At 42.8% G+C, this 24,209-nt stretch overlaps 1 protein-coding gene across 1 annotated transcript in view; it reads left to right on the forward strand.

Annotated features, from left to right (window-relative positions):
• Window positions 1-24,209, forward strand: part of LOC146797360 (solute carrier family 26 member 6-like) — a 187,101-nt gene that overhangs the window by 125,596 nt on the left and 37,296 nt on the right. Inside the window, exons 11-15 of the mRNA XM_085624366.1 lie at window positions 1,450-1,545; window positions 4,881-4,987; window positions 8,430-8,499; window positions 11,276-11,368; window positions 18,386-18,520. Of these exons, the coding sequence (XP_085480492.1) occupies window positions 1,450-1,545; window positions 4,881-4,987; window positions 8,430-8,499; window positions 11,276-11,368; window positions 18,386-18,520 (501 nt within the window). The remainder of the gene's footprint in view (window positions 1-1,449; window positions 1,546-4,880; window positions 4,988-8,429; window positions 8,500-11,275; window positions 11,369-18,385; window positions 18,521-24,209) is intronic.

Consider the following 24,209-nt stretch of genomic DNA (forward strand, 5'->3'; position numbering starts at 1 on the left):
ACTCTTTCCTATAACTTGGGCTTCCTCATATCAGGTGGGAGGCAACAGACAGTGCAGAAAGGACACTGTCACACACATCACTACTGGTTTGTAATAAATTATTACAAGTGAATAATTTTACAGTTTACGGATTACAAGTGCCTGTAATAAGAAAGTAATTTATAAAGTAATAAAACCCTAAATGGAAAATATAATTACAGTCAAATGACTATCATTTTTTGTTAACGTTTAACCTTTCTGGTTCATAAATGATCTTTGAGGTAAGGTGTTAAGTTATACTTGGAACAAAAGACATAACTTACATGTATATAAGCTAAGCATAATTGGTCTAAGGTGTAAATGTAGGTGTGGGTGGGGTCTTGTGATATTTGAAAGGGGAGGGGTGAAATAATGTCCTACATTTTTGCACATTGAGCATTTGTTGTAATCAAAATCAGATACATTCGACTGTATTTACAAAATTGTAAATTCTCACAATACCACAAGAGCACCAACCTGCTTCAAACCAGTGCAAGAAAATGTTATATAGGTTTGGTGTTCTGCCACAAAGCGGTAGCCCCTTAGGCACTCTCAAACATTGAATCACCGACTTGCTTACACCCTATTGGATCCGGTGAGTAACGGTAAAAGCATTTCGGGACATATCAGCAACAACCGGCGATAATTATCGCTAAGCGCACTTAGCGCTAGGATAATTATCGCCGGCTAACATGGATTTTTATCGCTGAGATAGCGTGCTATTAGCAACGCTTATCTCAAAAGCGATAAAAATCCTAGCGCTAACTGCCAAACGTGATATTATCGCTGGAAACCCAGCAATAATCTCATGAAGTTTGGCGTTAGCTTAATGATACGGCCTCACATACACCTTCCATAGGATATCATGGCTAAGTCAGTCCTGAAGCAGGCGTAAGGAAAGTAGCAATAACAGGGGTTATCGCTACTTTTCTTGCCGCTATGCTTCATAGCGTGGGGCTTGATGATAGGAGAAATGTCGCTTAGCGACATTTCGCCAGTCATGTCAGGTCAGGAACGCGCACTTTGCATCTCATCAGAGATACAAAGCTGGGCGTTAAGAATCCGGGCGCTAATGCAAGGTTTCACGCGATAGCGTGACCTTGCTGATTAGGCGATAAAATTATCGCCGCTTTTCGCCCGAAAATGGACGCAAAAGCGGAGATAATTTTATATCGCCTCGTTGCTGATATGCACCTTAGTTCTGCCATTTATCAGGTGCCTTTATGCAAAGACATGTTTCACAAGAAATTAAATTACTGCTAAAAATTAGAATTCCATAATTTTACCTGCAGTACATGTAGGATTACGAAAACAGGCTTGTGCTACCTGCATGCACAATCTACCCTCCCCTGACATACGTGTACATTACGACATGCCAACATTGCAAAGCTCTCTGCAAGCTCTGTATTAATACTCAAGTTTTGTTTGTAGGCAATATTGTCTGCAGTCGTGATCGCCAATTTGAAAGGAATCTACAAGCAATTCGGAGACATTCCAATTCTATGGAGGGCCAACAAAACAGATCTGGTGAGGACGCCTCACAAAATGGTGGAGGGACATTTGAAGGGGACAAAGCTGAGATTTATAGAAAAGCTAATCTTGAGTGTGTTGCCAGCGAGTAGATCCTGAAAAAGTCTAAATTGCGACTAGCAGGACCCCTGCTTTCATAGCTTTCTGATGTTACCTACAACTTGTAGCTTGTGTTGAACTCCTGTACCTGAATTTTCAGACTGCTGCAGAACACCAATTACAATCGTGTAAAATTGTCAGGCTTTGCTTCCACACTCTTGATGAAATTTTGTGGAAAAGAAATGTGGAAGGAAAATATATAAAAAGTAAATGTTTCTGATGATACAAAATTTCCTTTTTTTTTAAATACTGTAAAAATTGTCATACTGTTGAGAAATTTCCTGTTAAAATGTTTTTGCAGGAGAATTTCATTAGAGACCTAATTAAAGTTTATAAGATACAAAGTTATGGATTTTGCCCAATGCCTCGATCAGAATTAAAATGATGCATGTCTCTATTTACAGTTGCACCAAATGTAAATAGTTTTTTCCACTTCCACTTCCTATGCACAATATTCTATGCAAACAAACGTATTGAGCAGGGTGCATTTCATACTTTAGCAAAGGCAACATACTAACCTATGATTTGAAGCACCCTCGCTGTGATGGTGCCTTGACAAGTTGTAAGTGTGTTTTTTTTGTATGTCCACTACCAGACACAACATCAGGGAAAAGTTGCCACATGTGCCTTTCTTTGGACTGTTTGGAGCTTCCAATCCTCAACCTATCAAGAAACCATGATCAATAGATGACGGGACAAAGAGGAGTTCAACCTAAAGTGGAATCGTGTGCCAAAATGAGACATGCCTTGTTTGTAGGACTTAATCAGGAAGCAGAGCTCTTTCTGGGTGAGAGAACTCTTCCATGGTCTGTCAACACCATGCATTCTACGATGCACCGAGCAGTGAGGGCAGTGGAGGACATGATGGTGGAAATAGCTAACGAAATAAATGGATCTGCCAGAGAGCAGGGCTCTTTATCGAGTAAGCTGCAGACTCTGAAGAGCCAGAGGAAGGATTCATCCACTGCTGTGTGAGATCTGGAGGTCTTCAAATTCACTGTGATTGAGACTGTTACATTGTTGGAGATCCAGCTCGAATGCCTAGAGAACCTCCTGTCCAACTGAGAGTGCGAAGGAGTCCCCATGTTGATACAGAACGAGACTCAAGGAGGATACATGCTGGGTATTGAGTGCGCTGCTCGACATGGAGTTGTAAACACTGTTGTTAATGGTGCTTTCAGGCAGACCCAGAAACTTTGGGGAGGTAATCCGGATATAGGAGGTACTGCTAGGATTACCTTTGCAGATCCTTAAGTGAAAAACACGGGCCACGATTCAAAAAAGTAAAGTGATTCTCGGTGGAGACATTCTACTTTTCTTGCCCGACCTTTGTCCTGAGAAATTATCTTGTAAAGAGACCTTTCTGGGAGATGAAAAGCGACTTGGCAGGAAAGGGCATTTGTGGCATCGGTTGAGCGTGGATTTTCGTAAGAAGTATGTGTTTACCAAGGTGGACTCTACCAGGGACTTCTTGGACAAATTGCTGGTAGGTGATATAGAATGGGGAGATTATTATGTGGGTGCCGATGCCCTTTGAACGGGGTATTGGTTGGAGGTCCAGGGACCGCTCCCTGGGAAGAGAATAGTGGGTGAGATCATTTCTCAAATGAATGATATAGATATTCAGGTTCAGGGCTTTATTTCCTACTGTCCCCTTCCCCCGAAAGTCTGATTTAGGGTAGGCAAATTCTGTTTTTCCTTTAGGTGGACTGCGTATTGCCCAGTTTAATTTGGTAGCGTGCATGGTTCTACAATGCTACCCCGTAATTATTGACTTATCTGCTATGCCTACAGAAATTCATTAAAAAGACTGAAAACTGAAAAGTTGATTGATAATTTAATATACTGAATAACTAAACCTTAGCTGATTTAAAATGTAGTGTAAAAAGATTGGTTGCAAATGGAGTTTATGATTTATTATGGGAAAAGAGGAATTTATACCAATGTAGCATTTTTTCCTGGACTGCCCTATATCTCTTCTAGTACTTGTGTGTTTGTGTGTTTTTCTGATAAGAACATAAACACAGCTTAATTTAGCAGATGTATTTTTCTTGCATCAGATTTAACCTCCCATATATCAAATCCAGCTGGCTTACCTGTGTAATGTTTGCGTTGAGTAAAGCGAGTGCCTATGCGCACCAGCCCAGAGGCCGACTAGCTCAGGCCCACCGAGGCTCCATGGCAAAGTGGTATGTTTACGTTTTAGAAGCGATTCTGGTTTAGATCCCAGGGACTGTAGCTTCGCCCCATTAGCTACTCAGCTAAGCACATACAACAAATATCTGAACCTGAGATTCCTCTCGGACTGAGGAGGATTACTATTGCAACAATAAATCATTAGTAGTTTAAAACTAACCTGTTTCACAATGGTCTAAAATGAGCTTACGTTCCCTATTAGTGGGTGAAAAATCCGACGCTTGGTGGATTCTGCTTCAAAATGATGAGAAGAGCTGACATCGGAGGATCAAAAAGCAACGTCGGGCTGAAAGCTCGTACCTCACCAACCTTCATACAATCACACTATCAAGTACATTAGTACTGTATCCAAGAAATACCCCCTAATGAGGTCATCAACAGGCCAATGATTTCAAAACATTTGGAAACTTCAGGGTGCAAATGCTACTGAAATTAAACAAAATACAAGAAATAATCACACGTCTTTTTCTGTGAGACATTGTCCTAGAATGTAACATTTGATTTATCCGCTAATAACACAATCTGCAGCCCAACACATCAACACATAAATAAAGTCAATGGCAATTTAATACAGTTGTTCAAAATATTACTTACGGAAGAAGAGAGTGTTTCATAGAAGGCACATCCATGCATGATTTTCAGGATCGCCGGTTGAGACCAATTTCAATGGAAATAATTTGGAGCAATTTGCACAGTGTTTATCCTGAAAATCATGAATGGGTCCACAATTAACCAAATGTAAAATGACAGATGTAAGAACGTGTTGGAGGAGGTCCTTGTTGTAGGCCCGTTGTGGTACTGGTGAGTCTCTGATAAAACCTTGGAGAGTTTTCTTTAAGAAATTGGTGCCCATGGTGCCTTCTTAGGCAACAAGCCACACCCACTCTGAGCTGATGTTTCTAGTGAAACATGGGACGAAGCATGCATGATCTTTAATGATTGCCTGCGGTAGCGTTGATTCTTTTCTGAAAGTTTCTTGCAGTGATTTGCGTTGCTAGCCTCAGGTCTCAAGCTCTTGCGTTTCTTTTCTGTTTCAGCTGATCTGGCTCACCACCTTTGCAGCAACTCTCCTGCTGAACCTGGATCTAGGGCTGGCAGCCTCGGTGTTATTTGCGCTGCTCACTGTTGTTGTCCGGACACAGCTGTGAGTTTCACTGTTGCTGATTGGGGTGTGGAGTATGTTTGTGGTTGTGAGCTGTTCCACTTTAACCCCTTCGCTGCGGCGCGAATTCCGCCGCGGCGCTGGGGGGGTGCGGGGTGAGCGCGGCGCCACCATGCTCGTGACGGAACCATGCCATCATGAGTCACGGGCGAGCTGTGCCCATGACGGCGTGGTTCCGTCACGACTCCGCCCACTCTCTATTTCGCCCGCACAGGTGGGGAATCAGTGCCGCGTGGGAGGAGCGGCCGCAGCATGACGGAACCACGCCGTCATGAGCACACGCCGCCCGTGGCTCATGACGGCGTGGTTCCGTCATACGCACGCAAGGGGTTAATCAAATTTGTGTATATAAACATAGGGGCATATTTTTAAGACCCTTTGCATTGCCTATGCACCACACAACACGGTGCAAGAGCGATGCAAATGTAAAATGAGATTTATGAAGCCGTGCAAAGGCCACCTTGCGTTGTCCTTTGAGGCTTCATAAGTCTCAAGTAATGTAGCACAGCACAATTCACTATGTTGCATTACTTTGCCCCAGGGAGGCGTTTCCATGGGTGTTGTGTGGTTGTTCCTGTGTAACATCCATGGATTTTGACGCGCTCCCAGATTTACATGAAGGTGCCCCTTCCTGCACAAAAACAATCCTGCATGCAACGCAGACACCCTTGCACCATGGAGCAAGGGTGCCTGCGTAAGCACTAGGGTGCCAAAATGGCACTAGCAGCGCAAGGGGAAAGGACTTGAATGCGCTGCATTGGATAAATACGGCGCATCCCTGCCCTTTCCCTGTGACGCAGGGCAGCGCAGCAAGGTGACGCCCTGCCCTGCTCTACAAATGTCATAAATATATCCTCTGATGTCTAGGTTTGATATTCAAATGAGTGTGCAGGTAGTTTGCCCACAAATCATTAGCTAGATACACACCACCAGCATTCGAAGAGAGTGGATCTAAATGATATAACTATTAAAATATGAGTGTTTAAACAATACCTGTGATATGGAAGAGCTTGACAACATGAATTAGACAAAGCAAATGAGCATTTCAGGCACTGTAGGTTACCAAGTTAGTTATGGGATTGGTGATTGTTACTGCAGAAACAGCAAAGGTTTCACAACCCAAGGTAAAGTGCCAAAGTCATGGATCCTGCTTTGTAATTGATGAGAATTCCATCACTCCAGAGAATTATGGAGTCTAAACAGCGGGGAGCCCAGATGATTTAATTTTATTTCCTTTTTTCATTAGTTAGTTGCTGCCCAAGATTGTGCCTTTAAATAGTCCGAACGTCAGAGCACAGGAGCCAGTTTAATTATGGCCTTTATTCCATCAGCACCCAGTCAATTGACATTTAAATAAAACTAAAAACTTGTGTGTTTGTGATCATCAGTCCATGGCTAGCTGAACCTTGCAGTGATCTTCATTAAAGATCTATCCTGGGGTCAGAACAGGCTTTTTAAACAGCAAAACAGGTTATTACTAAGCTCCCCCACTGATGAGCTAACGTAACTAGCCATTTTAACATACCACCAAATGCAATAGTTATGGCTTTTAAGTAAACATGGGGCATATGTATCAAACGATTTTATATTCGCAAACGCTGCGATTCGCAAAAAAACAGCGTTTGCGAATACAAAATCGCAAAACGCGATGTATGAGTCATTTTCGCATTGCATCATTAAGGAATCGCTAATTTTGCGATTCCTTAATTTTGCGTAAGCATTTAAGGTTGGTGGCAATTTGCGATTTCTTTGAAAAATGCACTTTTTGGCATTTTTCAAAGTGCCATGAGGCGCACATACATGCCCTCACGCCATATGCACCATATGCGCACACATGCTCATTTCAGGGGTGCATCAGGGTGTCCTTAAAACACCCTTGCACCCTTGAAATTATTCTTAATTTGCGATTCTCTAATTGCGAATCGCAAATTGAGAATGACTTCCCATTCATTCCTATGGGCCTCCCCGTAATAACGGATTTTGATACATATGCCCCCATATCTTTTCCTGCTCCACTAATCCAAATTAAACTATGTAATATAAAAAGTACATAATAGGTAACTTCAATATGCTGGCCCCAAAATGTCGTCTAGGGCTTCTTGTGACATTTGCATAACGCTTGAATGTTGGCCTCGAAGTTTATCATCAGTTCTTCAAGAACACGTGATCACTTTCAATGGCCGCAATGAACTATTGGTCATTATCTGTTTGTGTTCATGACCAATGTAGGTCCGTGGTCAGTAAGCTGCTGTAAAGCTGAAAATATCCCAAACTAAAAAGTATTATAAACCCAAATATATTAAATCTCAAAAAGCACAGGTGATGTGAGTCAAGATCTTTGTCACATAGAAGCTGATGGTACACCTGACAAGCTGTGATGACCTGTCACTAGGATGCAACTCTGACAAACACAGTGTTCACGTGCTTACATCTTCTGAATCTTATGTGACTACGCACAACACAAATCATGTACCACCCCCAAAAATTGAAAATATGTGTTAATTTGTCAGGGAACTCCCATAAACTAATAAGGCCTGGAGCACGGTAACCAGCCATCAGTCAAATAAGTGCACGAGTTAACCCTGAAATATGTAGGGTGCCTTCAACAATCCTCCACCCGTCGGCCGCTTTCTTATTACTGGGAGATGCAAAGAGTAAAGTCCAGCAGGGCTCCATCATGAAGCTTGACCAGATCAGGAGAAATGGTGTGTCCATGATCAAGGCCATGTTTCCTATGGTGCTACTGCACTAAGCATAAAGCCATTGGTTTGAATGGTTTCTCAGCTTCGTAGATGTGCAGCGTGCTGGTTGAACGTGTTGTCTTAGAGTCTAGTGTTTGACTGCATAGACTCAGTTTATATGAAAAGACCTACCCTCAGTTTCAGTTTCCTTCTGTCTGGTGTCCAGCATATTTGCTCACTCCACCTTCACAGTTTGCTCAGACCATGACTCCAAAGCGTACACAGCTGACCTTGCTGCGTGCACATGCTGTGTGCACAGTGGTGTGCATGGGTTCAGCATCCCCCAAGTGTTCCTACACACGTTTAGTAGTCCTTTGGCACCGACTCGCAGCTGCAGCAGTCTTGGACCCTTGTTGGCATGTCCTCAGCCCAAGTTAGCTCACTCCCTAGGTAGGTGCGGATGCATAAACAGTACCCTTAGAAATGTACACTATTGTTAAATTTCCCCATATACTCCGTAATATTTTTGAGTAAACTACATAAGACTATGATTCATGGACTTTCACATTATTTTTAAAATCAGTCAGTACATTTTCACGGCATCTTAAGTCATAAGAAACAAACGTAATGATGTAAGGGTTTTTTGCCATTTTCCTTCATCAGTTAAATAATTTACATTTCAATTAATAATGATATTTCTCAGATCCTTTTTTCATTGTTTCATTCCACTTCCTCTACTTCAGACCTCACTATTCCATACTGGGCCAGGTGTGTGAAACAGACATCTACAAGGATGTGACGAAGTACCAGCAGGTAAAACTGGAGGCAATGTTACACTGGGTTCTGCTATCTTGATATACATTGTGTGCTTCACCGCCTAAGGTTCAAATCTCTGTAAATAAAACTTCGTTTTGTGTGTGAGAGCAAAGTGCATCTTCCTGGACTCTTGTACTGGTAGAGGAAGTAACTATGGTATTAAATAGCGTAATCTCTTTCTCTCCACGCGGATGGACACCAGACAGGTTCAGCTAAGAACTCTGGTTACCGTAGGAGCTCTGGTACTGAGCATAGTTAAAATTATATTGTCTGGGAGAAGATGTACAGCCCCCCTTGCCAACCAAACAGCTACATGGATTCACTGCAGGGTCCCAGAAACAACAGAAATGCTGGTTGTGATACCGGCAGGAGGGCAACGCTCCTAGATGGTCCCCTGTGTCTAGATTTCACTCCCACAGTCTGTCAGCCCCCCATGGCCTGCATGATGGTGCAGTAACCAGCTATGACTGTCAATGGGGGTCACATTGGGTGCACCACAGTTGGCAGAGGCTTGACCTCTCAAACAGTGCCGCAAAAACATGGAGTCGCTCCATTGGCCTCGTAGATTGCCTGGTCGAGTGGGAAAAACATAGGAAAGGACAGAAAATAGCAAACATGGCCAAGGGGTCCACATTTTAAAGAGCCATGCAGCGAACTTTGGGGCATATCAACAACGATTGGAGATAAACATCGCTAAGCGCGTTTAGCGATGTTTATCCTATCGCTGGATTTCATCGCTGTGATAGCGCTGTATCAACAATGCTTTTCACAACGGCGATAAGAAATCCAGCGATAGCGAGGAAATCACCGTTTTGCAGGGAACATCGCTGGTTTTCCAGCGATGTTCCCTGCAAAACGGCGAAAACCCTGCTGATACGACTATGCGGTCGTATCAGCATAATCCACCCCCTATGTTAAGCATAGGTAAGTCAGGATTTTAGCAGACGCTAGTATTTGTCGAAAACCGCCGTTTTCGCCAAAATCTAACATGTGCTATAATCCTGTGGGCTGCCTTGTAAATATCGCGATGGGAACATCAGCGATATTTTACAAGGTAGTCCATCCGGGGTACGCCCAGAGACGCCCACTTTGCATCTCATTAGAGATGCAAAGGGAGGCGTCGGGAAAAAGGGTGCTAACATGCGATTATGCATGTTAGCACCCTCTTGTAAATAGGGCGATAGTTTTATCTCCGCTTTTTCGGCTTTTTGAGCCAAAAAAGCGAAGATAAAGCCCTTGTTAATATGCCCCTTTGTCCTTACAGGGGTCATATTGAATTATTTGAATACTTGTAGGTGTGTGTTGTGCATGTGTGCGTGTCTGTGTGAGTGAATTACGCCACATTTGTGACAACAATTTCATGTACATTTTTCTGACATTTTGTGTAATTACGCAAAAGCAAATTACCCGTATTTGGCACAGCCCTGATTGTTTAACCTAGACCTAAACATATTATCTGACTGAGATATTACTTTTACTCTGTAACTAAATTCATTGACCAATGGCATTATTTTTCAACTGCCTGTGCTCTGAATTGCCCTCCGTCTGCTGCAAACCGGCTTTTGGAAGAAGCTGGCCAGATTCCAAGTTAAGGGCCTGTGAGATAGCTAAATAACCCATAGAGGATTAAAAATGTTTAAACAAAATAAATCATTCACAGCGGTAGAGCATGTCTTTACATTACATTTGTTGACTGCTCAGATGCTATAGAGGAAGCTGACCTTCCGCCAGTCGCCAACCAGGAACCTCAGTTCTTCCAATGTACCAGCAATCCACCAATTATAAATTAACTCATGAAAACCAGATCTCATGGGGTAAAAGGTCACCAGGTCTAGTCCTTTCTCCATCAATCATTGAACATTCACCAGCTGCCTGCTCTTTGGAAAACATCTAAAAGCCTCTTGTTGGGACCATGGACTCTCTTCAGTTAATGATATTGTCAGATGGAGAGTTGTTTGTGAGTAACTGAATGTTGGTATTTATGTATGGAGAGTTTGACAAAGTGCTGAAATGCTAGTCTTGAGAAACATTGCTAATACTGAAAATGGTATGGAGGTACTGATGAATGGAATGACATGATTGGTTCTGCTGAATTGAATGTTGATCCTTAAGGATGAAATGCCTGTATTGATGGATGGAACCTAGGTATTGATAAATGGAATGTTGGTATTCGTGAATAGAATGTTTATGTTCATGAATAGAGTGATAAAATGAACATTGACACTGATAAAGGAAATGTTGAAACCTATAAATGCAAAGATGGCACTAATGACTATAATATAGGTATTGATGAATTACATGTTAGTATCGAAGAATGGAATTCTGGGACTGATTAAGTGAATGTACTGATAATTACTGAGTCTGGTTGAATTATATATTGATCCTCATGAATGGAATGCCTGTATTAAAGGATGGATTGTAAATATTGGTGAATGGAATGTCTGTATTCATGAAAGGGATGTTTATATTAAATGAACAGAATGTTGATCCTGATAAAAGGAATGCTGATAAAAGAAATGTTAGAACCTATGAATGCAAAGGTTGCATAAAGGACCGTTATATAGGTATTGATGAATGAAAATGTTGGTATTGACAAATGGGATGTTGATATTGATTGATAACTTATGAGTAGAATGTTGCTTTTGATGACTGGATGGTGGCTGTTAAAGAATGGAATGGATACGCTGATTAGTAATTAATAAGAAAACATATCGAATGTCATCTTTATGACACCTCATTGATTGCTACAATTCCTCTCTGTATTTTCTTTCAGGTCAGAGAAATTCCCGGTGTGAAGATCTTCCATTCTTCAGCGATGGTGTACTACGCCAATGCTGAGAGGTACTCAGAGGCACTGAAGGAAAAGGTAACGGCTATACAGTAGAGGAGGGATTTAGGAGACAGAGATCTGAGGGGGTAGAGTTCATGAACAGGGTACAACTGAAGCTTTGTCACATTACATCATTGTGTTGTTTGCTTTTATTTGAACTTTGTTGAATGTCCAATTGCTTTCCCAGGGCTGCAAAGAACAGCTCCATCAGTCTTTGTAAGTAAATACTCATATGTCACCTGGGAAAATGGAGTGTTCTTTGGTGTTGAACTTGCTATGAGGAGTGATTGTGCAGAGTAAGGAGGTACAAATCAGTATATTGCTCATAGACACAAATGTTCATGGAGGTTTTACCTACCTGGGCAGCTCAACTCGCCCTATCTGTCAGAAGTGGTAAGAACTCCCCCTTGTAAACAAATGAACTTGAAAACAGGCTAAACTTCAAACACTCATTCTTGATGCTCTGGTTTGGTCTCCCATCTACAGCTCTTTCTTCTAGGTCTCGAGGGGGCATGGCTCATCTACCTAGCGGGCACCTTTAACGTGGACAGAAGAATCCAAGGAATAGTCCATACAATCTCTGTGCTCTCCAGCTGGGTGCACTGTAAATGGTGGTCCTAGGCTGGTGATGAAGGTCTCTGTTTAGGTAGTGTTCTCAGACAGAGTATGGCATAAATGTTGCAGACTTTGCCTCAGAGAGCGGTCACTGGTTCGCCTTTAACACTCAAGGCAGAATTTAGCAGCTCCATGGATGGCTTCGGCCCTTGTAGAAAATGTAACTGTCTTCATTGCAGCTCTCCACCCCCAGTTTAAAAATTCTGTATTAGGAATTCTGAACGTAGCACTCAGTGAACATTGATTTGAGCCCACAGATAGGTGCTAGTAAACATACTAGAAAAACTTGCCCCCAGAACGATTTTAATTGAAAGAGCTACTGAGTATCAAGAAGGAACAAAAGTTCACATGTTTAATCTTACCTTCACTAAGTCTGGGGTCTGGTTTTCTTAATTTCTTTTTTATCAATAAACCTGTTGGTTCATGAATTAGTAAAACATATGCTCTCTATCACCTATTGGTAATTTGTTCTCCCTCTTTCTGGGAAGAAAGATGGGGTCTCCCTTTCCCCTGCTATGTGATCATCTTCTCCCAACCTCTATGCACCCAGAAGCAGAGAAACAAGGATGACTCCTCTACCTTGCCATCTGTTGGAAATTTGCACTACACCCTGCAGCCCTGGCACACCTTGGTAAGGGGCTTGCAAAGCAATGTTCAATGCGCGTGTGTCCTGTGGGTCAGATGGCTGGAGTCACAGAATCACAAAAACTAGTATATCACACCGAAGGTGCTGAACCGTCATGTTGAGGGTTAAAAGCCACCCTGCTCTTGGATTGACTTCATAATTAACAACCAATATATGGTCAAGAGCAGATAGATGTGGAGCTAGGAATAGTAAATGTATAATTCCCTGTGCTTGCTTACCTTGACGATATGTTGGTAGTCGATATAGTGAAGTCGATACTTGTACAGAACAACATTCTTGAGCTTGATTATTGTGACATGCAATCCAGTTGTAGACTTCAACTAAGAGAAATCTCTGTTCTCTACAACGCTATTGCATCGCAATAATTCACTGAAATTACACACCCATACCTAATTGAATAAGAGCATGAGTTGTTAGATGGTAAGATACTAAAGATAATAAGTTGGCAGGGTATACCAAGACGTTGGTCCCTTGCTCACTTTGCCACTGGATTCAAGCCAGCCTGGCTGGTGAGGAGTGTTACCCCAAACTGGTCCTAGGATGCTTGTTTCCTGTCCAGGGAAGACCTGGCTTGGCAGTTCGGGCTGGACTGTTCCTATGAGGCACAGGGTCAAGACTGATTTTCATACAGCTGTGTCTGAACTGGGGTGCCAAAGTGAGCTAAAGAGCAGTGATGGATTCTGTGTCTGGGGTGAGTGTTTGAAAAGTTTCAGCGCTCCGTCCATCATCTCGTTGTGTTTGCCTTGTTCTCCCTAAGTTGGCAGGGTATGCCCATACGTGGGTCCCTTGCTCACTTTGACACTGGATTCAATCTAGCATGGCTGATGACGGCTGATTAGCCAGAAACCGGTCCCAGGATGCTTGTTTCCGGTCCAGGGAAGACCTTGCTTGGCAGTTCGGGCTGGACTGTTCCCACGAGGAACAGGGTCAAGACTGATTTGCATATGGCTGGATCTGAACTGGGGTGGTGAAGTGAGCTAAAGAACGATGATGGATTCAATCCAGATCTGTGACTGGGGGTGAGTGTCTGAAAGTTTCAGCGCTCCATCCATCATCTCCTTGTGTTTGTCATGATAATTTGTTCTTCCAGCAGTGTATCTTGCTTTGCCCTATTAAATCTTCTATCAAAGCTCTTTACTTGAGGTCGGCTCATTAAAAATTCTTTGGGTTGGGACTTTGAATTTACCAATCAGGCACAGGGAATGTGCCAAATCTTTGGAACTTTCCTCATTAACAGAATTTCCAGCACCCCATTTAGAGAGGTTGCAATGCTTACATGGTGCATACACATCCTCTAGCATCATAGAGGATGTTTTAAAGTTTCTCACCTATCTTCAGACTTGCTGTGTACTATGGCAGGATATTACTTCAAAGAGGTGCTGTAACTAAATGGGCTAGGACTAAGTGAGTTTAGTGGCAATTTTTTGTTGACAGCAGTCAAAGTGAAAACCGTCAATAAACACTAAACCATGGTTTCACGTACTAGTAAATGGATCCTTAAGTCATCTTCTGACATGTTTACATGCTGCCACCCTGGAGCCACACAGAGACTCAGGAGTCATATAGCCTTCCTCTTTAATGTTTACATGTGGCCACTTGTGAAGCTTCTCGGAAACAGAGGCCTAAATGTCTTGAAACTTCAAGAAGACCGAACGTTGATCTGAGGTAAGGGCCTTCCTCCCAGTCACTTCATTCTATCCAACATCCCACCTTCCTGCAGCCCCTCCTTCGTTCTTTGCACAATCTGTCAAATTTGCATACTTAGCCAAGCTCTGAGGTGTCCTTAACGATAGCAGTATAGGTGGGAACTTCTTAATTGGGCCTTTTAGGCCAAATACCTCTACACATCTTCTCCGACAGTACTTCCGACTTTCATGCAACACCAATAGAGACGTGTATCAATTCTAAGCTGGACTACACTAATGTCCTGAAGTGTGGCCTCAATGAACACTTCAGAAATTCAAAATAACAGCCTCATTGAAGGTCTTGAAACAAAACAATTGGTCATGCCACCACTGAATAGCCTGTGCTGGGTTGCAGTCTGAGCGGGGATAACATTTAAAATCTTTGCCTTTTCTTCAAATGTGCAGGAAGCTATTCTCCATGTCCCCCCTCTGCTCACTTTGATCTTGAAACACCCATCAGCTCACCATACCAATGTCAATCTGCGTTGGAGGCACTGTCAAACCTTTGCTGCGGCTATGGTTTCAGAGAGTCAGTAGCAGGAATGAGGGCAGATTTAGAAGAAAAAGAAGTCAGTCAAATGGACCCCCTGATCTGTAGCCTACTTATTCTTCAATGTAAGTGAAATATATGGAATGATGTAAGAAGCAGTTTTCAATAAAAAGAATTCATTAAAAAAAGTCAGTCAAGGAGAACTTAAAACTTAAATTGGTCTTAGGTTATGGGATGGTAGTGTACACCAAATTACTGTATGGGACTGCACCAATGTTAGAAATTGGGTTACTGGTTGACTGGGATGTGAGCCCTGGTCAAGCAGCAACCAAATCCTAGTCAGGGTAAGGGACCAGCAAACTCAAAATTAACCTGTGCTTATTCTCCTGGTGGCTTGCCACAGATCAGTCAGGCTTAACTTGGAGGCAATATGTAAAGTATTTATGCAATATTTGAAACAGTGAAAACACCACACTAAAAGAGAAATCGAGCTTAATTTAATTAATAAAACAAAACCATAATGACAAAAAATGCAATCAGTAGAACCGGAGTTATGATTTTTAAAGAATAGACTGCAGTATAGTGCCTAAAGGCAGAAAGCAACAACTGCAACTATCTGGTCACACTCGGCCAGGTCAAAGTCAAAAGTTCAGGCTGTCTGCGATGGAGTATGGGTCAGATACAGCCCCAGTTTAGTCCCACTGAGAGTCCCGTTCGCTTTGGAAAAGGCCGCAGGGAGCAAGGAGAGCGTCCCTGGTGCTGGTTGGTGTGGTGCGAGGAGCGGGCCCAGCATTGTGGACAGGCGGACTGGAGCCCCGCGTTGGCGGTCCTCCACAGCGATCGAGGCTTACTGTTCAAACAGATGGGCTGGTCGGCGCCTTGTGCTGCATTTTGGTGCGAGCGGTGGGGTTTTGTTGCAATCGGGCCCATTTGTGATGCTAAAGAGTCTAAAAGCTTGAATTAAAGACCACGAGAGCCACACCAAGGGCCCAGAACCTGAGAGGCACCTCTTGGGGTCAGGAACTTGCTGAAGACGGGTCCAGGAGATGTGGGGGGTCCTGTTATGTTCTTGAGGCTCAGATCAGGAAGCCAGCAGTTTAGCTCTTTGAGTCAGTCTGGGGTCATGGGTTGGCAAGAGGGCCGCAGTCAACAGGTCAGCAGAACGGGTCAGCAGTTCCTTGTAGGGCAGCAGAGTGGCAGTCCTTGTAGCAGCACAGCAGTCCTTCTTCCAGGCAGAGTATCCACGGGTCCAGAAGTGTTGGTGTCTGAGGTCCTTTTTTATACACTGGTGCCCTGGTACTGGAAGGTGGAATTAGCTTCTAGACAGTGGCTTTGATGTGCAAGGAATTCCCTGCCTCCCCTGCCCTTACTCAAAGCTGGCTGAAGTGACAATGTAAGTCCTTAGATCCATTGTGTGGAGGCAGAGCACAGGCTAAGTGAGGCTGGGCTCAGCTCCTCCCTCCCCTCCTGTCATTGATGGCCCATTCAGTAACACCTAAGCTCCCATTATGTGTGGCTGTCTAGGAGGAATACACAAAGCCTAACTCCCAACTACACCCAGTCATGTGACCAGAGACAGGCTGCAGTCACCAAATGGCTAAGACAGGAAAATGGCAACTTTCTAAAAGTGTCATTTTCAGAATTGTAGTTTAAAATCCGACTTTACCATAAGTTAGGATTTTTAAATTAGGATTCCAGAAACACCAAACATGAGCCAGTTATCACTTCCCGTTTGAAAATGACACTTATAAAAGGTAATAAGGCAACTCTAGTGTTATCCTATGAGAGGGATAGGACTTGCAGTAGTAAAAAACGAATTTAAGAGTTTTTCACTACAAGGATATGTAAAACTTAAAAGTACATCTACAAGTTTTTAAATACAATGCACCGTGCCCTCTTGGCTGTCCAATGCCTATTCTAGAGGTTACTTATATGTATCAAAAGGGAAGGTTTGGGCCTGACAAAAAGGTTTATTATGCCAGGTCAAAATGGCAGTTTAAAACTGCACACCGGCTCTGCAATGGCAGGCGTGAGACATTTTTAAAGGGCTAATGAATTGGGTGGCACATTCAGTGCTGCAGGCCCACCAGTAGCATTTAATTTACAGGCCTAAGGCACATGTAGTACCACTTTACTAGGGACTGATAGGTTAATGAAACATGCCAATGGGGATAAGCCCATGGCACTATGTTTAAAGCAGAGAGCACAAGCACTTTAGCACTGGTTAGCAGTGGTAAACTGCCCAGAGTCCTAAGGCCACAAACAACAAATTCAGCAAAAGTAGGAGGAGTGAATGCAAAAAGTTTAGGGGTTGACCCTGCAGAAAGTGCCAGGTCTAACACTGGCGCTAAGCAACACAATGTTGTTTGGCAAATTTAGGAGTGAGTTTGTTACCAAGAGTCTGAATCATGATCACTTTATTGATCGCACTATGAAAAGTGGACTAGTTTCAGTCAGTCAGTCATAGAAAGCTTTATTCGACAATATGTCATAAAAGCACAGTACAATACACAATAAAAGGCCAATAGGATAACAATTACTAGACAATGAAGTTTCTTACGTTAAAAAGACCATAAAACAGTATAAAAACAATAAGAAGAAAATTCATAAGCTCATTATCCGGCTATCATACAAAGGGTAAATGTTAACAGAGCAATATGTACACATATTGGAAGGGTAGAAAATAGGGCAAGGTGCAAATGGGAACAAGAGCAGTTTCGCATTCATATCTAAGTAGCATACATAGGTTTAGCAGGGCGCCACCACCTTCATTCGTATTATCCATGCCCAACCAAGATACTTGGCTATAGCTAAAAGAAGAGGAAGCCAAGTTTCAGTGCATATCAGTCTAAGAGCAACCTCGGCTTTTCTAGTACCCAAAAGTTGGCAAATGGGGACCAGCCAAATACGCCGAGGAATGGCGTAAGCAGGACACACAAATAATAAATGGGACAGATACTCCCTAGATGCATGGCAAAGGGGGCACGATGTGTCAACTGAATTCGCTCAGTTTGCGGTAAAAGTCTTGACGGGTAGTGAGCCAGCTCTTAATTGGAACAAAAGCTTTCTATCATGAGGCTTGGTGATTGTATCCCAATAGGCTTCTAGCCTTTTACTTGGTTTAGCCATAAGGAATCGACTTGTCAGTGTCGATGGGTCACTATTCCTGAAGGTGCTGGCTTCTACCCAACCCCAGTACCTTTCCTTTAATTGCATTTTCGAAGGAAACTGTGTTTCTCCTGGGTTCTCCCAAAGATCGACCATGCCAATGTTTTCAAGCATCAACCTCAAGTTCGATAGCCATTTGATTTTTCTAAATTGGTCAAGTCTAGTTTCTTATTTGACTGTTTAGAACCAAATGTCACAGATTTCAGTTGAGAATAATGCTTGCTTCAGTAAAAAGACTTGTAGTGCTATAAATGTTTAGGCAAATTTTCATCCTTCAGTTCAAGGTGTTGGATAAAATAAGGCAGAAACTGAGACTTCTAAGGCCAACAGACAGTGTTTCAGTTGGACACTCATATATTGGAACATGAAAGCCTGCTGAATATTGGAACCCTAGCTGAGGAATGAATATGAAATCATTGTTGCTGACTACATTTGTATCTTCCTTGTAGAGTGGGGTCGACATCGACAGACTCATCGAGAAGAAAAAGAAGACCATTGAACAGAAGCAGAAAGACAATCTGAGAGCAACAAAGAAGGCCATGAAAGAAGGAGCAGTCAGGACAGGAAGGACCATGGGGGGAAAGGTACATCATTTTACTATGAATATAGCAGAGATAAAACATATGAAAATTCAAGCACATCGAGAGAACTTGACTCGCTTGCCACCCCACAGACCTTCGGTGCATCCAAGAAATGTGCAGGCAGGAGCTCTTGGTAAATGTGCCTGACAGAATATAACACTGTGAAAAGGGAGAGAGCGGAGGCTGTGTCGGAGGGGCGTGGTCTAGAGGGAGGCGTTAAAGGACCTGGCGAGCTGGTTAATGCTGATGATTTGGTGGGGTTGCGGGTCAGCCAGTCACTTGCTATTGAACTCCGCCTCTACAGTAGCAGGAGAATTTACAGAGGAACACAGTATTTTTCTATTGAGAAATTTGACAGCGCAGTATTATAGCAGTGATTAGTGATAAAGATTGTGATGTAGCCTGACAGATCAGTGCCTCTGAAGCGACGTGGGCCTGAGGGGGCACAGGCCTGTCTTGAAATCGTCTGACCTCCCAAACATTCCAGTCTGTCTTGATTGGGTCATGGGCATCATTTGTAAGTAGTCTGGGCCAGCAGGTGCTACTGCTGGCATGCACTTTTGTGCCTATGGCACTGCCCCTGCCCATGTGTCAGCGGTCAGGTGGATGTAAACAGGGGTCTTTTTCATAGTTTTGATTCTTTACACTTCTCCAAGTCTTAAAGCAACAAACAGAAAGCTTTTGAGGGACAAAGGGAAAGGCAAGGGTTCAACCTTTGGATGTCTGCAGATGTCTGAGATTGTCACATTTGCTGCCCGTGTCCTTTGCTGTCCTTGAACAGGATAAGTTTCACATATTCCTCACTCATGATCTGTCAAAAATGCACTCAACCAAAAAACCTAATTGTCATTTTTCACTCGCAAATACCAAATGTCTTATATCCCCTTAATCCAGACTACTTCTCCTGTATTGCCAGCATCTGGTACCATCGGGAGGTGGGTGATGCCCTAGTGCACCCCCCGGGGGTCAGCAGTGATTGACGTGGGACCCGGAGAGCAAGTTGTCCGCGATATTCAGCGGAGCGGCTGAAGGACCGTGACTCTGACCGGCTGAGCAAGGGCGCCTGTGGCTGGGCCACGCCGTCATGACCCGGACATCGCTACAAGCCTTGCCCCCACGGGATAGGGGTGCGAGCTGGCAAAAAAGAGAAGTCGCCCCCCGAGTCACGGGAAGTAGCAAGCGGATCGGCCCGTGAGTACGGGGGCCTCTGCTGCACATAATAGAGCATTGGTGAGCGGTGGAAGAGCCGCGGCCATGATCAACCTGTGACTGGGCCCCGCTTCCCGGATTTTTGCACACGTCGCGCCCCCAATGGAAAGTGGTGTGGTGCGACGTGCGGAGGGGCCTGTCCCCGAATAGCAGCAGGCAGCAAGCGGTCTGGCCTGTGAAGAACCGGGGAGAGTGTGGCGTACCTCGACTGCAGCCGAGTCGGAATGTACGCTGCCCCCTTCACTGCTGGTGGAAGAGGTGCAGAGGCGCCCACAAGCAGACTGGAGCCAGCTCTGGAGGAGTGGGGCCCCAGTGAGTCCCCAACGAGACGTTGAGGGGGTGCCAGGGGCTGCCTGGAGGCAGACATAGTGGTGGGAGGGCCTGGCAGGCCTGAAGTGAGCCATAGGATGGAAGGAGGTTCCTGGCTGTAGCCAGTTTGGGTTGGTGGCCTATGATCGGACAGCCAGTGTGTGTAGGGAGGCACAGGTGTGGATCACCCTGACTAGCCAAGCTGATAGGACCATATCAAGAAGCGGTGGCATTGTTTGGGAGTGTGCTGTAAGAGGGAACACATGTGTGATGCAGCTGGACACACTTGGTCACGAGCATTCGGCGCAGCAGTGCAGGGGTGATGCACTACAGATCAGAGGGGCGGTGTGGAGCCCTGGTGCTCCGGTGACTATGGAGTGTGAGGAGGTGGCCCCCTGGTTCCATTTGTGGAGGTGAGCGGCGTGGCAGTGATAGAGATCAGGGTGTGTATAATATTCTCACTACCACGGATAGAGTAATCTCACAGTTACACACACATGCATACATCATACGCTAGGGCCCTTTTCACTACACTAACATACGTTCAAATACTCTACCAGCAATAAACCTGTGGAAAGAAAAACTCCTAATCACCCTGCATCTATACCGAGGTTGATAAGACCTGATTTTTGTGACTGTCCTTAAACATAATCTATACAACATATACAGCAATAATCAAAAATATAAACCCAATAATTGACAAGAAAGAATATCCAACACCATGTTTAAAATTATATTGCTTTATCTAAAATTAGTCAAAAGAAAATCAATCAGAGTAAATCATTTCTCATAGTTACCTATTCTAGCTAAATGTCAGAACGGGTCAGGACAAGTCTCTCGGTAAATGTCTCTCTAGACGAAGTCCCTTCAGCATCAATCCTCAGCAACGCAGATTCGGTACGCGGCAAAGGCAAAATGGCAAGTGGCAAAAACCCTCTCTAGGCTAACATTTCTTATAGTTTCTAAACAATGGAAAGATACATTGGAAACATAGAAAAAACTGTAATGTCCGCCGGACCTGCTGAGCAGAGCGAGAAGGAAAGGATGTAACATCGCTACATTTGAGAATCTCCGCTCAGGAAAAGTTCACATAATGAAGACTACGGAACAGGAACCAAGAAATAAAACATGTATCATATTAGTTCTACTTCTCCTCGGCAATCGAGCCACAGTTCAGAACTTCTCTCTAAGGCTCCTTTGTTTCCCAAGGCTGCCAAGGACATTTTCACTTCACTTGGAGATCTCCCAAAACTGCTGCTGTCCTCATGGAAAGTTTTCAAACAAGCAAGCAAGGACCATTTCCAGCAGGGGTCTCCCTCGTCACAATTTTCATATTATAAATCACAGCCAGGCTCACAAATCGGCCATCTTTCTAGGCCATCATAGGCCTCAATAGACCATCTTAATTAAAAGAAACAAAAACAACGTTACCACAGCATAGTGATTAAACAGTGTTAACCCCACTAATACCCTTATGTGTATGCATCTATCTAGCACTTGCAACATAGAAAAGCATTAATTCGAAAAGCATTTTGTGCTCAAAAATAAACAGCACATAGCAACGTTTAAACATGAAAACACGCACGTTATTTTTTAAACAGCACATTTATGCACACCCACGTGTAACTCTCTCTTGTTAGGACAAACGGATTGATTAATATAAACGCACTTGCACAAGACAAATAATTAATTATTAATTATTAATAAATTATTAATAAATTAGTACAACGAATAGACATGCCAGAGCTTCAAAAGCCACTGAATTTTCAAACTGAAAACTCTGCTCCAGCAATCCCCCCTTTGGTGATTTTATCACCAAATAAACCCAAAAAAAAAAATTTCGTGAAAATTTAGTCCCATTTTAGGAGAAATCGGAAATGTCTTTTAGTCCCATTTTAGGAGAAATCGGAAATGTCTTTTCCCCTTACACAACATTACACACCAGTCACTCTTATTATCAATAAAGCAACAATTATACAAGTTAAGGGAAACAATATTCTACCTATAATAGTACTACCTATTTTTGCAATAAAATCCTTAACAGCTATCATTTTATTAGCTATTTTAGTCCATAAATTCTCAGCTTCAAGTGGTACTAATTCTTCATGCAAATCAGTAATATTTTTGATATAGACCTTCAGGTCTTTGCTTTCGTCTGGAATGTAAGTGCAACAATGTTGAACTTTCAGCATTCCACAGACTCCACCCTCCTTGGCCAATAGAATATCAAGGGAAAGTCGATTTTGCATAGACATGGCACGTACGGCACTTAATTCCGTATTCACCAAAAGAAACCCTCCAGCGGTATTTGTCGATAAACGATCAACCACTGTGGACAGTTTCCGAATTCCATAAGCATTCAAAGAAATTCCCACTGCCGGAATCAAAACCCCAAAAATATCACCCACTATTTCAGACCAAGTTTCTCTCCTAAAACGCATTAGTAAATTAATATGTTCTACATCTGTTATTTTATCTATATGAAAAAACTTTGGAAAAACCAGGCCCACATAACACGTGCCATACCAATGGTCAGGCAACTTGTAATAAGCCTTATTCCCACAAACATAATATACTCCTGGAAAAATTGTATCTTCTCCACCTCTGAAACCCCAACCTGTTGCAATGAAGTATGTATCATGGCACTCACTAGTCCCGACAAAATATGTATCATATTGGGATTTCCTTCTTGTAATACAAAGTTTACCCTTCTGTGGTGCATCTAGAGCTAAAGTTGGACTAGCCCCATTCTTCAACTCTTTTCCCATCTCAATGTCCCAAATTGTCTCACTCACTTTATATTTTCCTGCTTTTTCCTGCATGTTCAATCTCCTTTCTTCTACCATATCCAGGAAAGCTTTCTCCTCTCCTTTCAAACTGCAAGTTAAATTATTCTTAAAAATGTAATCTAATGTTAATCCTTTTTCTTCAATAAAAATCTCACCAAAAGTGTTAGCTTCTTTAGCTGGATTCAGCTCTTTGTTCATTGGCAAATGCCCAAAAATACTATCTCTGTTAGACATCTTATAATCTACCTTCCCTAACAAATAAAAAACACTACTTAAAATACTACAGGAAATACCATATGTAGCTGGTACAGACGTAGCAATCCCTTACTTCCATTGTTTTCACATATTCATATAACAATTTTGAAAAAACATTACTAGAAAAGTTATTAATTGACCTATCTTTGTGTATGTAAGTATTACTAATTCTAATTGGAACTACTTTTTGCGAATTCTTCTCTTCATTTGTCACATTCTCTGTATGCATCTCAAACTCTACTTTAAAAGTCACTAATAAAACTAAAACACCCCATAGAAGCATTAATATTCCAGTACAGCAGCAGCACATCCTACACCACCTTTTAAAGAAGGCACATCTATTTCTATTATCTTCTATGTTAGCCATTTTACTACTTAGTTTAGCCTCTACTACTCCACTACTGTTTGAACTTCTTCAATTCTTCAGCAATTCTTCAGCTTTCAGTTTATCCAAATGATCTTTTCGTTCACTTAATCCAAGTGAATCTTTCCTTTATTCAGTTTGGATACTTGTCATTCTTCACTTCAATTTCTTCAACATCAAATTGTATTAGATCTCCAACATCAAAATCCTCAGTACTCGACTCTTCTCCAATGTCAGTCAAGAGTACATTCAGAATTTCACCAGTATCTTCCTCAACCACTTCTCTCAAGATCTCTTCCGGATTATCTCGAGTCACTGTTTCTTCTTTTCCTCCTTCAGACAGTGCCACATAAGACCATTCCGGTGATCTGTACTTTTGGTTGGGTCTTCTTACTCTTTTTATTTCTACTGGTTCGTTTGACTCCTTTGATTCTTCTCCTTCAGCTTTTGAACTTTGACTCGAAACTTCATTCACTTGTTCAGCTTTCGATGTACTTGATCTTATTATTTTGTATCTCAGCCTCTTAACTCTGTTGTTAGGCCAACGATCTCCTCTTAACACCTTTTTCGGCTTTATTTCTTTATTACTTCTTTCTCCAATCCAAGTTCTCTTTCTCAGAACTCGACCCTCTGTTTGTTCATCCTCATCATCTGTTTCAAGTGCCTCTTGTTTCCGTTTTCCAGCAGCTTTCTTCTTTTCCACAGATTTTTTCACCACTGTTTGAGACTTCCCTACTCCTGTCCCTCCTCGGGTCTCCGACACGCA

Source organism: Triturus cristatus, chromosome 9 (genome assembly GCF_964204655.1).
Source record: "Triturus cristatus chromosome 9, aTriCri1.1, whole genome shotgun sequence".
NCBI lineage: Eukaryota > Metazoa > Chordata > Amphibia > Caudata > Salamandridae > Triturus > Triturus cristatus.